At 34.7% G+C, this 18,571-nt stretch overlaps 1 protein-coding gene across 12 annotated transcripts in view; it reads right to left on the bottom strand.

Moving 5' to 3' along the window:
* Positions 1-6,030: 6,030 nt before the first annotated feature.
* Positions 6,031-18,571, bottom strand: part of LOC100645915 (potassium/sodium hyperpolarization-activated cyclic nucleotide-gated channel 2) — a 212,374-nt gene continuing 199,833 nt past the window's right edge. For 8 of the 12 annotated variants that reach the window (XM_048408264.1, XM_048408271.1, XM_048408268.1 and 5 more), the window contains 7 exons: positions 13,648-13,797; positions 12,703-12,921; positions 12,039-12,185; positions 11,840-11,957; positions 10,982-11,270; positions 8,482-8,617; positions 6,031-8,103 (listed from right to left, as the gene is read on the bottom strand). In XM_048408264.1, coding sequence (XP_048264221.1) covers positions 7,957-8,103; positions 8,482-8,617; positions 10,982-11,270; positions 11,840-11,957; positions 12,039-12,185; positions 12,703-12,921; positions 13,648-13,797 — 1,206 coding nt within the window. In that variant the 3' untranslated portion in view covers positions 6,031-7,956. Of the gene's footprint in view, positions 8,104-8,481; positions 8,618-10,981; positions 11,271-11,839; positions 11,958-12,038; positions 12,186-12,702; positions 12,922-13,647; positions 13,798-18,571 lie in introns of those variants that run through there. The other 4 variants (XM_048408267.1, XM_048408270.1, XM_048408273.1 and 1 more) reach the window with 2 other exon arrangements.

Raw genomic sequence — 18,571 nt, 5'->3', positions numbered from 1 at the left:
CATGGCAAAAATTAGACGTTTTTGCATCTGATATGATAAATATAAATATAGTGGAGTTCTAATGTTGTTTTTACGTTCATGATAGTTTAACATTCGGTCAAGTAAGGGTGTTATAATTATTCAAGATTTTTATTGTTAGGTTTTGGCCCTATCTTCGTAGGAAAAATCTTACTAATTTATTAACATATTTCTCAAAAAGATAGGACAAAGATTACTGCAGAAAGATTAACATTTTCCATTATCTGTATTATAAATTTTTTTATAGCTGTTTTAGACATCATTTTTTTTCGTTTTCGTCGTATTATATAGACGTAAGTGTACTAAATTAAATTACTATTAAGCCTAGACCAATTTATGTTATTTTTGTCGGAACTAATCCATTAGCATATTTTAAGAAAGATAAAGATAATTGTAAAAAGTTGGAACTTTCTTATTTTCTTTTGTTCAAATTATTTTTATCATATTTCTCACATTATATAGACATAAGTCAACGATCCGGCATATTTGATAATTAAATGTCTTGAAAGTATTAGAACTCTACTGTAATTCAGAATGTGGAAAAGGGACTATTTTTTAATCTTTAATTGCTTCGAGATTAAGAAAACCATATGTATCGAGATAATTTTTACAAAAACTATTGGATTGTTATAATTTTTTCTGTCATCACCGAAACTTATTACAACATACGATGCATAAAATGAAGAAGCAAGAAATATCTATTTTTAACTGGCATTACAGAACTGTTAATTTTTTCTAATTAGTATAATCTTCAGGTTCGACATAGTACAATTTAAACCACTGAACCTAAGTCTTCGATAAAAACTAGTTTTCTTACACACGATAAAACTGCTTCATCTTTCTTTTGCATACAATCCTGTTATAAATAGTATTATCAAGGAAAGTGCAGAAGCATCGGACGATTTAATTGGAACTTTGGACACTGGTAGATTTTGTCGTTTCGTTTATAAAATATGTTAATATTTTTCACGACATTAATTATTAAACTTTCATTACTGCTACAAACTGAAATTAAGTTGATATATTTAACAACCATTATTATATGATGAATGTAATTAAAATTCGATTGCATAAATTCTGTTTTGAAAATTATTTAATCTATACTTCTTCTCTTTTTTCAAACAAATTTTAGTATATTATATTTCTTGATCCAAATTCAATTGTATAAATTCCACTTCGAAAATTGCTGCATTCAACCTATTTATCTTCTTTCTTCTAATAAATTTCTGTGTACTATAAATCCCTACTATTATTTATTATTCCGTATGAAAAGATTAGGTCGTTTCTTCAATATTCATCGTTTTATTACACCATAAAAGGGTATAAACTTTCTAAACAAGTGAAAAGATCGAGAAAAAGAGGAACATGATAAGACACAGTGGCTAATCTATCAGAGTCATCTCTAACGAGATCTACAAGGCGATCAACATGTCGATTGATCTGCGATTACGAACTTTAATATCTTCGACTTCGTTGTTTCAATCACTTATGCGCGTGTGTATATAAAATGTGATTACTTAAACAAAATCATTGATAATGAACATCTACCTATACGGAATCTACGAGACACCAGCGATTTAAAGAGCCAGTCTTGCATGTCACCTTGTAGAGATCACCGAGAAACGCTTGCCAGTGTACTGTCTAACGAAGCTTAGCATTCTACTTGGCATTGGACAGTCGCATGTTTCATTATCGATCATTATAATTTTTTTATCTTTTTTCTTTGTAATTTTTTTTTGTTTGTTTCTTTTCCTTAAATAATTGCGTTCGATCCTTGAAACCGGAAACGGAAGTGTTTTAGTTTTAGCTAGGTGTGTGTGTCTGTCTGTCTACACTGTGTCATCGCTACGGTTCAGTTCGACTACGCTCTCTCGATTCGATGGCTCTCGGTAGGCTCGTTGAACTCGCAAGCCAATGACCTCGAAAACGGAATTTCTTCCTTTTTTTTTTTTGGTTTTTCTTTTTGTTTTTTCGAGAACAATAGTAAGGTGAATTGCGAGATTTGGAAGGTAGGCTGGTCTTGAGGGTAGGAAGCTTTGAAACGTCTGGTGATGGGTTGTTCATTCTTCGTATCAGGTCTCCGTAGGTTTCTGTGAAATTTTGGAAATTTAGACTTCCACAGATCTAACATTTCGAGTGGATAGATATTTTAGGAAATTTAAAATTATATTAATAATTGGATATTTTATGCGTTAAGAAGATTGAGATTTCGTTTTAGATCTTGTGTTTTGAGGTATAAGATTGGAGTTAGGAAGTCTTGAAGAGTAAAGATCTTTGACAATTGTTTGAGAGTTTTAGAAGTAATAGAAACGTCTATGGTAATTCCTATGCGAGTAAAAAGTTATAGTAATGTCTTTTATAAGTTGGTGAAGCTTCTATCTGAAAGATCTTTACGTTTCAAGACTTCATGGATTGTTAGATATTGGTAACATGATAAGTTTTTGTGCAAAAATAATTAGAAAACGTTAAATATGCTCTTTTTATACAAGACTTCGTTTTTTATCCGATTCACAATATTTAAATAAACCTTAGGAATACATTTTCCTTAAGAATAACAATTCAAAAATAAAAAATAAAAAGAAGTTTGTTTATAAGTTTTATGTTAATTCATTAATGATCAACGTTACGTTAACACAATATTTCATTTGCAATATCAACGTTACGTTAACACAATATTTCATTTGCAATACTTCAATTTACATTATTGAATTATGTTTTTTAACTTGTGGTTATGAAGAACAGCTTTAAGCATTTGTTTAATATTTTTGTCAATATTTTTTTTTCCATTTAGATCCTACAACTTTATGAAATTTCAGAAAATTGAGCTATTTATAGTACTATGATTTCTTGTCAAATGAGGAAAATATTTGTTATCTATTACTCTAGTGCATTGTTTGCAACTTGACAAACTTGGCAAAACGATTTTGTAATTTTTTCTGTAACATATCAAAATGATATATAACTTACATTGTTAACGCATTTCAGTTTTCATCTCATTGCTCGATTCTTAACAAGTTAATGCATAAAATATTGATAGAAAAAGATCTATAATAATTCATCGATCAAATTTAAAACAATCTTTTAGAAAAAACAAAATCTCATATAAGAAAATTCCGTTGAATACTTTTCCATTACCCTTGCACAATGGATCACCGCATTCGCGTTACTATAACTTTCATACGTTAATTAACAGCTTCAAACACGTTTGAAAAAGATTCTTAGCCCATCACCAGACTCGTCCAAAGTGTGCTTCACTTGGAAACGCGGATAATCAGCAAGCTGTCCAGCGAAAAATCTCGCCGCGAACGATCTCGTAGTCGCTCGAAACGAGACGTCTGATATGTTAAGATCCGAGATACACATATTTCATGGCGCTACAGTCTTTTTATGTTGTATACTTTTTTATACTCTGGCTCTAGGACAGTTCTGGCATCGTGTATTATTATTCCGTATCGTTTCTCAACCGCGAACGACGATCTCGCAATTCATCATTCATCATCGATCTGACGAGAAAACTGAAAGTTCTTCGATGACTCTCTTTTATTTCTTTCTCTTTGTCCTCTTTTCTTTTAAATCGAACTCCATCTGTCGTTTCTTCGATTTCGCCATGTAAACCATGTTACACGCGCAGATTTTATGTTATCATTTCCGATTTCCGGGCCCCTGATCGTCTTCCGTTTCTCCGCTACCTTGCGAAACCTATTCTCTCGATATCGATACAAAAACTAACTTTGCCTTTTGTATGTTACTTTTTTTTATTTTTTTTCTGTTTGTTTTTGTTGTTTTGTTAATTCGCTTAATTACGTGTCTCACTCTTGTCACTTAGCAAATAACGTGAATCTCGAATAGCCGCACGAGCTATTTATTTATTTTTTTTTTTTTTTTAACACTGTATTTGTTCGCATTTGCTCGATATTTAATCCTAATATTATATTTTTGTTATCCTTCTTCGCCTGCTTCTCTGTTCGCTTTAATATTTCTGCGTATAACATTCGCCCTTGTCTTTTCTTTTTCTGGAAGTCTATGCTCTTTTCGCGGCTGTCTGTATGTACACGTTGTACATAGAGCGATTTTTACAACACATAACGTATCTTATTTTATTTTATGCCTTTTTACACGGTATAATAATATTTCTCTCTTTTTCCCTCCTCTTTTCTATCGCGCTCTGATCGTTTCATTAGCAGACAGCGGATAAATAGTTATCTATCGATTTTTTTGCTTTTTTTCAGCAGGGATAGCAAAGAATACAACTTCTTTCCTTCCGTTCCTTCTCTGCCACGTTTTCGTTCTACGAATGATAATAACAAGAATAATTATAATCGTGATAATAACCGTAATAATAATCGTAATCGTAATCATAATAATAATCGTAATAATAATAAATCGTTCATCTTCTACTTCGTTCTCGCTCGCCTTTTTTCTCAATTAGTAACAATAATTCTATTCTTTCGCACTCTCACACTCATTCTCTCTTTAATTTCTCTCTTTCATATTTGTTTGTATAATTAGTTACGCGTACACCTTAGGCCCGAACCTTGCTGGCAGATTAGTCCTAGACCGGTTTTTGTGTGTATAGAGTTGATTTCTATAAAAACGTCGGTCATGCGGTCTACGAGTATTCTACCATTTTTTGGGATGCTTTTTGTTTTCGACCCACGGTACGCAAACCGTTCTCTTTCATCGCTATTACAATATTTATATATAATAATAATAATCATTATCGTAGTTAGTTATTCTTTTTTTTATCGTTATTTATATATATAATATAATATTATTCAGGATGACGTGAGGGGATGTAAAATAATGACAGAAAACTATCTCTCTCTTACATGAAAAATAGGTACTTCTGTTTTCCTCATACGTGTGTAGGTGTATATGTTTACATATGTATATGTATTATGTATGAAACGCATGTATATAATATTCCTACACTCTTACGTGGATATTTATATATTTATATATGTATATATGTACATGTATGCATATCATTCACATATGCACGAAGGTGTACACATTCAACTAGGAAACGAATGGCACGTTTCGTTTTTTCTTTTTCATTCGCCGTTGTGTGTGTGTGTGTATGTGTGTTCGTCGGTGTAATAATTGTATACGTCAATATGTGATCCAGCGTGTGTATACATATTATTTATATATAATACTTCAAAATAACAAGTAACGTTGCTATTTTGTAAATTAGACTCTTAGAGCGTTCGTTTAATTGTTTAAAGAAGAGTATCATTTGCGAACAGATGCGATTCTACGTTCAGTTGAGCTAATACGTGGTACAGTGGTTCCTGCGTCTCTTTTATTGCTGTAATCTCACTTTTACTTTGTGTCTTCTTTAATGTAATAATCAAATGACAGAAATCCACTGAATAAAATTTTGAAACGTAACATATTTCAAAACTGTAACATCATTTCACAATTTACGATGTAGAGTTAGAATCGAGAACTGACGTGTTTTATACATCTTAAGAATTAAAAGGGAGATGTGCCGATAATAAAATCCAAGTTCAGAAGCCACTGACCCGGGAAATATTCTCTCAGAATCGAGGGTTCTCTTCTCCGCTATGAATAACGCTAATATCAGACAAATTCAACAGTCGCGTTAAACTTTCAAATACGCAAAGAATAACACCGCGCCAACGAAAAACGTACGCGCCAACAGCTACAAAAATAATACAATTCGATCGTGTATTAAATTCTTAATTCTATTTTATATTCTGTTTTTTCCTTATCGTTTGAAAAATGTCCTGCCGAATCGTGAAATCAATATCAGAGAAGCAACATTATTTTATTCTCAAGGATCGTCATTGTGTCCGAGACTGTCCATAAATGTATATTCGGTGTCTGTCGGTGTGTCATTCTTCCTCGCGTTTTACAGTTTAAAACGTTACATCGTTAATATCTTGCAGCACTGTATTGACCACTATGCATACTTTATATGTATATTTATGTATATGTATATATGTATGTATATATATATATAATATGTGTGTATCTGTTTTCTCATTTTTTACTTCTTAGTTTATTTTTTTGTCATTTATTCTGCTTAGTGTTTTTTTATTTTCATTTATGCGGTAGTGGATGTAATAATCATTGCAATGATAACCGGTAACAATAATAATAATTTATTACATAATATTTATACCTTCCTTTCTTTCTTCTATTTTGTTTGTTTCTTTTGTTTTGTTTTGCTTTGTTTTGTTCGCTTCTTATAATACATCGCGTGTCTTTCACCCGAATAAAAAGATACTTATCTCTCGCTCTCTCGTTCGCTCTCTCTCGCGTTCCACTTACTTAATTTTATCTCTCATTCATTGACGTTTGTGTTACATTTTTTTTATATTAGCCGTGGCAGCCCAAAGAACACTCAACAAGTTAACACGATCTTTGGGCCTTCGATTTAGATTTGTTTTATAATATTAATTTTCTCTCTTTTGTAGAACGACTTAAATTTCTTCACTCGATACCCCGTTTGTCCTCAAAATTGTAACCCTGAAAAATTCTCACACATTCATCCATCTCGATTCCCGTGGCGTTGGATCCTTTCCCTTCTGTTCGCCTCTCAGCACGGTCATCCGAAACCCCGATTTTTAATTGAATAGATCTGTTGATTGTGATTCGATATCGGCAATTTGTCCACTGCCCCGAATTGATACGAGATGTATTTTCTATTTATCATTAAGATTTTCCATTTTGAAAATAAAATAGCATAGAAGCGAGTTCTGAATCGCAGGCGTGCTCCTTCGATCTCAAAAATTAAGACAGATTAGCCGCGATAAACATCCTCTTCGATCTTCCTTTTTCTTTATCTTCGTTCAAATTCCCTTACGATTGCCAGCTCTTATATTACACGTTGCTCCCTCCTTCTTCTCGTCATCTTACTATTCATTCGATCACTCGCACGGGACTATCCAACGATACGAAGCTAAAGTTAAAACACGTTAACAAACTTATAACTGGAATACCCCTCGTTTCACGAGTTTCTCTCCCGTCCTCTTCAATACGTTAGTTAGTTGTCTTAGAAAAGAACCAAAAACTGAATCCTAATCGTTCGTGTATAGGTTATTCTCTTTCTTGTTTTCATACCCCCCCCCCCCTCTCGCCCCTGTGTTTCATCATTTTTTTCCTAAAAGTGCGAAACGTACGGCTTTTGCAAAATCACAGAGAAATTTACGCATCGTTTAACACTGTCGTTTAGGATTTTTCTACCTAGTCCACGATGGGCTCTACATACGCTCTATAAATTTCTAGGCCTGCTCTTCGTCGTCGTTGAGGTCTTCATCCAGTCATCGCATCAGTTTCTGTTCGCTTTATGGTTGCGACGCCTGCGTCGATGAAGAAGACTCGCGGCAGGAATTAACGGCTCCGTGTTCTCCGATCGATGGCACAATCGTCCATCTTTTTATCGAACCTCTTCTTTTTCCTTCGTCGAGCACAAGCTCCTCCGTTGAAAATATTTCTCGATCGTTTCTCTATCCTCGTGCGATCGTTTCGTGACAATGAAGGACAACGATCGTAGCTAACCCTCCACAAGTTTTCTGTTCTTCTTCTTTTTGTTGGTTGCTCCGTTTATTGCTGTTGAGGTTGAACGTCTCGCAGACGGGGAAAATAATAGCGTTACGTCTAAACGATGGTTTTATTTTGTGTGTTGTGCCGTGCCATCGCTGGAGAACGTCGGCATTCTCTTGGTCCGCGCGATTTTACGCATAGATCCTGGACTGGAACGTGCCGTCAGGTTAATATAAGAAGGCGCTAGAAACCGATCGCTAGAAGACTACTGGCATAGCGTATATCTATGTATAGATTGCTTCTAGTGTAGCGTCCAGGATCTAGGCTTAAAACGGCTGCCAACGATCCGATCGACAGTGTACAACGCCACTGTCGCTCATGGAGCCGTTAGTATCTCTCTGTATGCTAGTATAACGAGTGTCGTCATTGATACGAATCCTTGTGGAAAGTGTCGCTCTTGTGGAAGATCCGTCGTCCCTCTCGGGAGAGCTCCTGACTCGCGAAATTATTCTCAGACTTTGGTCTGGGCAACAGACAAGCGGGAAGAGTCCTCAGTTCCATGCTGTGTACCTGGAATTTGGAACAAATGAATTTCATAATTTTTCATCTAGTTATTAGAAAAAAAAAAAAAATAGTCGTTTCATCATACTCTGCGCGCCGAGCCTTGAAATTTACGGCTCTGTAATATTATAGAAATTGTTTAAAAACCATAAAGCCATATGTGTCCGAACTTTTTTTCTATAAATGATATTTTATAACGAAATGGGGCAAACAAGTCACTTTTTGATTGATAGATTGAATAAATTTTATATAAAACTGACAATAGTTGACGTAACCTTAAGATACCTAGCGTGCCTTTTTAAGAAACTGCGAATGGACTTAATGGTCATATAAAATCTTCAAAAAATCTATCGATTATGGCTAGTAGCAATTTTGAAAAATATTTACCGATTCTTCACTGGCGCTAGCATGCGCAGCTTGCTCAGCGAGCGCGTTCACCACGGCATTTATCGTCTTCGACTCGCTTCCAAGATCCTCCTCGCGGTGGGCCACCAGATTCGGATTCTTGCCGATTTTGTTCAACCTATAGAGAGAGCACAATTAAGCGTAGGGAATGTTGCATAGAACACAACCAACGATTATTCACATCGATCGACTTACAAACCGTTTAGCAGTACAGGTAATTCCCTAAAAAATCGAACGTTATTATCCCACCGCGACTTGCAACAAACATTTTTATTATTCGTTTCTAATACCACTTGCACCGCTAAAGGTTTTATAATGCGAGGTACAAGACTGGGTAAAAGAAAGTCAGTAGCTTTGAAATGCGCCCCGCAGAATCACATTTTTGCGTGTGTTTATAATTTCATCGATTTAATCCCTCAAAAATGGACAAAGAATTTGGGAATTTGAAGAAGAGAAATGGTGTTTTTATATAAAAGTTAGAATTGTTTATGATTACGATATAAAGATAACGTCATTACGATATTATTATCACAGTTATCGAGATTTATTAGGATTTTCAGTTTCCAAATAGTATTTTGATTAAATCTTTTGTCTTCTAAATGGAATAGGAAAGACGACGATGCAGAGCACGCCCTCTTCGCGTGCCCGAAGTGGACGGACAGAAGGATCGAGCTGGAGAACGCTCTGGGAGGGAAGATAGACGTGGGCAATCTGATCGCCACGGTGACCGCCAAGGACGAGAGCTGGAATAAATTCAGGCAATTCTGCAAGACGACGGACTTGTCACGATGTGTCACAGGAGGGTGACAGCGAGGGCCTGGGAAGAGGCAAGGAGGAGAACGAGCGTAACAACAACTACGCGGAGCAATGAGGGCAAGAACATGGAACAACGAAAAACCGCAGAAGGAGACCAGCCCAGTATTCTGAACTGGCTGAGAGGACGACATGAGCAGTAACTGCCCGAAGAAGTAGATACAACGGGGCACGAAAGGACAACCCTGATGACTGCCGACAGGTTTTACCGGGGTTGTCTGCCCTCTAAGCGGAGGAAGAAGGAGGAGGGGTTTTTAGTGGGTATGGCAACGACATCCGACCGACTCCCACATAACCCAGTGATGCGGGTCACTGGGCATGCGTAATAGCATTTTCCCCTCCCCACGCAAAAAAAAAAAAAAAAAAAATGGAATAGGAAAATAGATAAAAATATACGACTGATGTGTTGGAAATAGTTTAGTCTCCCATAAAATAATTTTTTTTTTATTTTTAAATAACTCTTCTTGAAATAAATGACTGATTTCTGGTTAGTTTATAGGATAATTCATTGACACTCACATACCGTAAATTTTAAATCTTGATTTTTGTTTGAGTTTATACTCTTTATTACAATTATAATTCATTGGAGTTTATAATGAGGGATTAAAACGCTCAGCTATTTAAACTCAAAGTGAACCATAAACTTGATAGATAAGCTATAGCAATGTAACCAAAACAGATTCAATAAGAGAAACAATACTGGTGCATAAAAACGACAAGAAACGCTACTGCAATACTGTTATCGATAAAAGTGCATCAATTACTTTGATCAATAAATCATAAAATTCCTATCTAGAACCAAAGAGAAGTATGTGACTCTGCGGAGATGCGGCAAAACCGAGAAATCCAGAACTGATTTATAAAGTATGTTTGCAAAATTATGAATACAACATTACTATGTATAGTGAATGTGTCGAGAGTGTGAAGATATTTTGTCGCGGTGTTCCAAGCTTTCTTCTTTCTTTTCGAACGGATGAAACCCCGTTCGACTATCGTGTCATTTCTACAAACACGATCGCTTGTCGAACGGGGAATCACGTGTCGAGAGAGAATATTCACAAAAGAAAAAAACGAAGTTGAAAAAAATTCTCAAAAAACCCTCTCGATTGATTGGGGACGAGTATCTAACGGATACTCGTCCCTCGATCGCAAGTTAGTGCGCTTTTTGTTGTAATACTTTCTCCCCAAGAAAACAAAATTCTGCACTGTCACGTTCAATAAGAGAGATTCTTCAATCGCAAAAAAGAACGTCCAGCCAAATAAGATTTTTTATTATTTTCCTTTTTGTGTGTGTAAAGTGTATGCAAAACAAGCGTATCGAGTTGAAAACCAGCACAGACAAATACGAAAGAAATTATATCAGAGTAATAATAATCATAATAATAGCAATAATAATAAGAAGAAGAAGAACAAAGATGTGTTGAAGAGATAAGCGATTATGAAATGTTTTTAGATAGCAATAATAATAATAATAATAATAATAATAATCATAATAATAGTAAAAATAATAAAAAAAAATAAATTAATAATAAAATTAAGATAATAACAATAAGAATGACTGATAGAACTCGCTTTATCGGACAGTACACAATGTTCAACAAAATCAATATGGAAGTGGGAGTGATGATTGACATCTATTAGCACACCAACTCGATAGAACAAACCTAACCAAAGCTTATACCTCTCGGCGGCAACGCTTTCCATCGTTCTGCGCATTAATGGATACTGGTCCAGCACGGCGTTAAAATGATCCACCGAGAGGCTGAAGAGATTGCAGTAGGTCTCGGCACGGACCGAGGCTACCCTCCTCGCGTTCGTCAGTAGACAGATCTCGCCAAAGTACGAGCCATCTGACAGCGAAGTCGCCACCTCGCCGTTCGCCATCACGATATCGACTATGCCTTCTTGTATGAAGTACATTTTAGAGCCGATCGTACCTTCCTTGATGATGATATCACCTGTAAAATTTTGTCGCTTCGCTGTTATTAAGAGATCTCCCTCAAATTTGTTGTTGCAACGTGTCTGGTGCTCGAACGTTGACTTTTGTTCGAGGGGAACGCAAGATTTTAATGTTAGGCAAGGTTTCAAGTTATACGGAGAATTGGTCGTTTTTCTTTTACTTTCGTGGTCGTATGTATGTGTATATATGTGTGTGCAGGAAGAAAAATCATTTATGTTTGAACTTTTTCAGAGTTACGTTAGTCAAATGTTTATGTAAGGAAGTTGTTTCTTGCGAGGAATAGTAGATTGAAGTTTAGATTTGAAGAATTGATATTCTCATCGTTGTGTTTCTTAAATAACGTAGTTTGACTATTGGATTGTTCGAGAGTTAGTTTAATAATAATTTAAAAGACAAATCTGACAAATAACTTTCATAGAATATTTTTATCAAATCGGTATTTTACTAAATTATAAATTTAGAAATTCATTCATTTCAAGTTCCCTCGATAGTTCAAGAAATTTTTCTACTTGCTAATATAAAGATTATTTTTAACTCTAACAATTCAGTCAAGTAATTGATACTTACCCGGCTGGAAGACTTCGTATCTCAATTTGGTAACGACATCCGAGACAAAGTTGGAATCGGCGTTGGCAAAGAATGGCACGGACGCGACTAACGATCTGCAGTTGTAGTTGATCACGTCCTAGAACGAAACGAGAACACGTTAGGATTTGTTGAAATCGGGCAATTAGTAGACCATAGTCTCTCGTTCTGAGGCTCGTACTTCTCTTAATTTCTCCGACAGCTCTCCGAGGATCAGTTCCTCGTCGAAGAATTTGCCCTGGTAACGATGCTCGAAATATTCCGTGATCCTCTGTCTCATTTCTCGTGGTAACTTTCGATAGGCCATGTATTCCTCTACTTGTTTAACCTGGTTCAAGTACAGTCGTTAATTTCTATCCTTAAACATCTTATTCTGCGCTTTGAACGTTAATTAATTTCATTTAGGAAGATTCTTAATCGAATTTGTACTAAAGAAGTAGTTTCTGTGCTCGATGGTTTTTAGTTAATTAAAACTGGCATCGATAAAGATTATTATAAATGTCGATGTTGGCTGGTGGTTTTGGACATTCTGACATTTGAACACGACATTCCTAGAATTTTGATAGAATAGAAAAAATAGATAGAACAATAATATAAATTCGTTTTTTCGTATTATCCAGTATTCTGTGATATATTATTTTAATTCAAGTATTGTTTACGATTTCATAGTGTTGTCAGACTGAAAGTAAAATATTCTTCGTTATACGTTACACGAAAGACACTACTAGCAATATTCCGATCATGAACTCTAGAGAATTTGACACTGACAGTAACGAGAATCAGAAAGGTGAAAGTGCAAGGATTTTCTTCAATGATTCGCGGCTCGCTCGTCGAATATTAAATACCTTCTCGCGGTATTGTCTCCTGGAGGAATCGAGTGACTGAATGAGATTCGTCGCGTGTCCAAGGAAAAGTGCATAACAGGTAGCACCGCTGATCATACTAAGCATAGTGAGCCACATGTCGGTCAAGGATTGCGGTGGAAACCTTCCGTATCCTATGCAGAGCATGTGCGACATGGCTTTGAAAAGGGCCCATGAGTATTGTTCCAGCCAAAATGAGTCCTGCAAGAAGACGATAGTAAAATATTACGACAGTGACCTGTCGTAAAAATATCAACTTTCTCTACTTTTCGTTCTGGTACAAAAAACATTATGATTATCTTTGGACGTCATATTTTTTACAACTATTAGTGATAGTATTATATGTATATATATTGTTATTATTTCCTTCTTTGAGGAAAATAGGTTAAGAGATTGTTATTTTCCTTCTTAGTTTTTAGTCAAGGCATTCTAAATTCGAGGATAACAATAGAATAGGCCTATTATAAAAGTAAAAGCCATTAGCAGACGAAAGAACTGCAAAAGGAAGGGGTTAAGGTACGCCTCTTGTTTTTCAGAATCTTTCATTCCGCTTTAAAACTTTTCACGAAATAAGCCATTAATGTGAAAGAAAGAAACTGCGAGGAGAAGAAGAAAAGTTTATTTTCCATTATTTCTGTTTTCCTCAGAAATTTTCTTACTAAATACTTCTTCAATCTGAATTATATTTTAAGGAAGATGACAGTGGTTCTCCAGATTTGATCTTCTTCGCAGTGTTCAACATCCAGTCTCATCAAATTCGTCAGAATTTTATTTTATACATATTACATAAAAGGAGAAAACGGGACGAGTACACATATGTCACAAGCTAGTACCATGAAATCTAATTGGAATAAAGAAGCTGGTAACTCGGTTAGATTTTAAACGAGCGAGGATCTCGAATTTTGTCGAGCTCGTCACATTACTTACTTGTAATTCATTGATGGCGACCCATGAGTTACTAGGAAACCCTTGCAGCATTGGGACCAGGAATTGTAGGCAGCCACTCCAGTGACCGATTAGGAGCATCATGCAAATCAGGTTAAAAATCCGCATGAACACCGACGCCATATTCAGGAACTGCCAACAACAACGACAAAGGTTTATTCCCGTGCCAGTTTCGGGCGCCAGGATGTTGTTCACACTTCAGTTAAAAACTTCTCTCGTTATCCAAAGCTCCGGTTGCGTAGTGTACAGCAAATAAGCGAGTGTTGCACAAAAACGCGTCAAATATTAATTCACTGAATACATTGTCAAAAAAAAAAAAACTATCATAGTCCAAATATTTATCCAAACGTCTGAGTCAAGGGCCAAGTAAACTACCTAACGTTTCGACGTTCAGAACCGAAACAGTCATCCTTTTCTTCGACATAATGCCATTATTATTAATTATTCCTTATGCCGATATGCCTATATAATTATCAGCCACGACATAACTCGTAGAAACATTTTATATCTATAACAATTTTTCAATGTTTAGTTTATCTTAATCTATAGAAATTTTTATGGATTTCTCTCCCCTTAATTTATAAAAATTTTATATTTCTACGCGTAGGAAAAACGTAGCTCAAGTAATTAAGGTATTTTCATCTTTCTTCATGTTTAGGATGGAAAGGATTTTTTAATTCGTGATCTAAGGAGTGAGACAAAATTTCGAGTCTGAACGCGAACGATTTCAGTGTTTTTCCTCTCCTAAGTAGTTTTCGCTGTTCATACTTTCGGGTTTCAATTTTCAGTTCAAAAAGCATGCTACATTAGAAAATACGCATCACGTGGCACACAAAAGAACAAGTCAATGTAACCTAAAGAACGTTTATAATAATGATTACTCTACGAATGCTCTAACAGATGAAACAAAAAGGAAATATATATATATATATACATATATATTGTATACAACATATGTGTATATATATATATATATGTATGTATCAGTCATTTGCACTGTTAGGCTAAGATTCTCAGACCTGGCTTATGGGCCAGACATGTTCAGGACAAGTTCTGGCGTTCGATAATGATTTCAAATCGACGATCGATCGTGCTCGATCAACTGTGAACTGCAAACTTTTCGGCTGAACAGTGCGCCATAAGCACGATATGGGAATCCAAGTCCACACTATGAAAAAAGCTGGAGACGGCGGAAACCATTCCGAAGGGAAGAGAGCTGACCCATTAAATAGAATTACTGTATAATTTTTGTTTTTATTAAACGATATTTTAATTTTATTAAATATTGAATAATATTTTGATATTATAAAATATATAAAGAGGAAGGAAAGCTGTCCATAATTATTGAAAATGAGTAACATTTTTTGCTTCCAATTAATATAATTTTTGTACTTGATAGTACATATATTTTATTACGGTATTTTATGACAAATCTGAGTTTTATGTGTGGCACTTCATATATTAATATATCATATTTCTTATATATCATTTTGTAAAATTTTATCAACTATGACTTGATTGTTATATGCTTGTTCTAATTTTGGAGATAATTGAATAACGACAAATATAATGATAATTATTTATTCACTGTTATGAGAGCAGTATTATCATTTCCATGTCCCAATATTTTATCAGTATCATATAATTACTATAATTTGTCCTAATTTTGGAGTCAATTGAATTATTTAATTCATTATTTTGGCAAAATAGTTCTATTTTCGTGGCCCAATATGAAATTTTAACATGAAGGCTTATCGTATATTATGGCACGTCCTTATTGTAAAGCCAATTGTACGAAATATAGTGACAAATATTTATTCATTATTATAGAAGTCACACTCTCGTTTGTCAATTTATATTACTCAATATATTGTAACAATATCAGTATTTTTATAAAATATTACAGTATATCTCAATTTTTTTAACAAATACGAACATGCAAATAATTATGAACAGTATCAATAAAGTAAAAACATAGTATTTAATACGTAATTTTTTAACTGGGAGTTCCGGGGAAAAATTGGCTACGCTTTTGAAAAATCACAGTAATAATCGAAACAAAATTCTACAGGTAATTCTCGCCTGTAATGACACATCGTTTACCTGTGTTTAACTAAAACTACCTTTCGAATTAAAAAAGAAGTTTATCCAATATCAAAAATGCTCAGATAAACTCTGTCAATCGATTCCCAATAAATTCCGTCAATAACTTTTGTTCTTTAAACTTCAAAATGGATATCGAACTGTTTCGCGATTTTCATTTACGCGTCACCGCGGATCTGTGTTTGTTTTACGATCGCGAAATCAATTGGTCGAACGGTTGATGCAATGTTTCAATAAAAAATTTACTGATACATCGGTTAACGAGCTGATCAAAGATTCATTAGCAGCGAAGAAAACGAAATAAATCACGTTGAATTATTGCGGGGAGAGTTCGTTTTTTCCTTTAGGAACACGCGCCACGTCGAAATTTGGACGCGAGTGTAACGTTTATCGAATTATTCATGCAATTCGACCGCTCTGAATCTTCGACGGGTGCGATTTGAATTTCAAAAACACGAACGAAGTCACGCTCGACGCGTTTTTACTTCCTCGCGGAATGCGTCAAGAATTATTTACGACTACACGATTGGCATTATTAAAGAATCGACACGTATTTCGCCCTATTTACGAGCGGTTTGCGACAAACAAGCAAACCGTCGTCTATTTTCGCTCGTGAAACGAGGTCTCGCGTAGTGGAAATGCCACCGTGAATCTAAATTTTTTTTTAGAAATCACGATAAAGCTTCGTTTTTATGCAGACACGTATAAACAAATAAATGTTTGTTCATTTTTTCGAAACACGATTTTGTAAAGAGCAGATGTAAATCTGCAAATCTGAAATTTTTCCAGAAATACTATAAAACTTCGTTTTTACGAAGCCGTGCGTAAGCAAACTGCAGTTGATTTTTTCCGCGAAGCTTAGTTTTTGTAAAATACCATTGTAAATCCAAAATGTTTTGAAAAATACGATAAAAGAACATCGTTTTTATGTTGAAATAAATAAGCAAATCGTTGCTTACTGTTTGTAAAACACGATTTTTCAAGAAGGAAATACCATTGCAAATTCGATAAATCTTCGTTTGTATAAAGAAATTTTACGTTCATATAAAAATATTTCATCGTCACGTTTCATAAGCTTTCTAAAATTTTTGTTTTAAACAAAACGTAATCCTTAGCATACAAAGGCGTGGACTTACTTATGGATCTCAATACATATTTTCTTAATTTTTACTTATTAATAACCTATTAATACTTTTGGCAAATATATTGTACATGATTTTTCTATACCTATGTTTCATTCATAAATAGCAGTAAGTAAGTATAGACAAAATAACACCTGAAATGACGTTTGCATAAAAAACTCCAAGAGAAATGCTGTCGTTTGTTAGTTTTCTTCTTTTTGTTTTGTTTAGTAACTAACAGTAAAACGATTGCGTATTTGCGTCAGAATAAATAAGAGCGAGTGAGTTATTAAATATTTCTTAGGAACTATGTACGTCTTTACGTCATCGAACACCGTTATTATATATTGGCTCGCGAATAAAACGATAATCGTGATAATCGAACTTGCACTATCGCTCGAAAATATCTGAAAATTGACATATCTTTAACTACAGCTGTACAATTTAATTTAATTAGAAATCAGAAATAATGGAAGTTACGATAACGGAATTTACGTATGATGCTACTCAATTGATTTTTAAAAGTTAATATGCAAGAAAATTGTCATTTGTAATTGTTAAATCTTTTTTCGTTAAAGCTATCTATCAAATTTTTTCATCTTTAGATTATACGACATATAAAGAATGTTCTTGTAAACACAGACAGAAAGACTTTTAAATTTAATTGAAGCTACGATATTTAAAATCGTAAATTTATTTATAACGTAATTTATTTATCACACACTAAGTATGTGAACGCGACAGCGAAAATAAACATTTCTATTTAATAATATTCATAAGTTCGACTAATATTTTGATCAACTTCAATGCGGCTATAGTTATGACGAAGCTTCGATAATACGAATTAGCATAACGATACAAGAAAGCATAGGATCATTGAATCTCTTTTGTCATAGAACTTCGATAATATCACTTTAATATGCTAAGGATTAAAAAATCTTGATTTATATTACAATGTCACAATGAAATTTCTCTAACACTTAACCTATTGCTACTGCAAATTCAATTTTCTATTTAAATATTTCATCGCCAGAGTAATTAACAACCGACCATCGATCAGTCTAACAAGCTCTTAAAAATTTTATCGAATCATCACCAAAGCTTAAAAAAGTGTACCCATGAAGCTACATAGAAAACGTTAAACCAATTAACCCGGACGAGTACTACTGCACCGTCAAGATTTTTACGAAGTGGCACAAATTTCATCAGTAAACAGATAAACCAAGTTCTGCTGTACAAACGAGCACTTATCGTTCTTCAAAAAATTCGTTTGATCTTTCCCCGCAATCCAGTGACCTGGAATCGAACTAAAAAAAAAAAGAAGAAACAAGGAAAAAACTAGCAATAGAAAAAAAGAGTAAAAAAAGATCATTTTTAGAAATCTAGTTGGCAATTAATTTGGCTCTCTAAAATCCCATCGAGAGTGCTCTCCGCGGCCTCCAAATCGATCCAGGGTCTAAAATCTAAGGATCGGTTTCAGGGGTTCGATGATGTGCGTATCGTGTATATGTACAGCACACGTAACGCGCGCGCTCGCGTGTTTCCGTTTCTCCTTGTGGCGGAAGCACGCGCGTGCGCGCGTGCCAAAGGAAGCCCGATCGCGGGGAGAACGATCATTTCTGACCCCGTAATCCACGACCAATCTCGACACAACTTTTCCAATTTAGAGGCCAGCAACGGCC

Source organism: Bombus terrestris, chromosome 8, assembly GCF_910591885.1.
Source record: "Bombus terrestris chromosome 8, iyBomTerr1.2, whole genome shotgun sequence".
Classification (NCBI taxonomy): Eukaryota; Metazoa; Arthropoda; class Insecta; order Hymenoptera; family Apidae; genus Bombus; species Bombus terrestris.
Note: the sequence above shows the minus strand (reverse complement) of the source record. Positions and strands in the feature narration are given on the sequence as shown.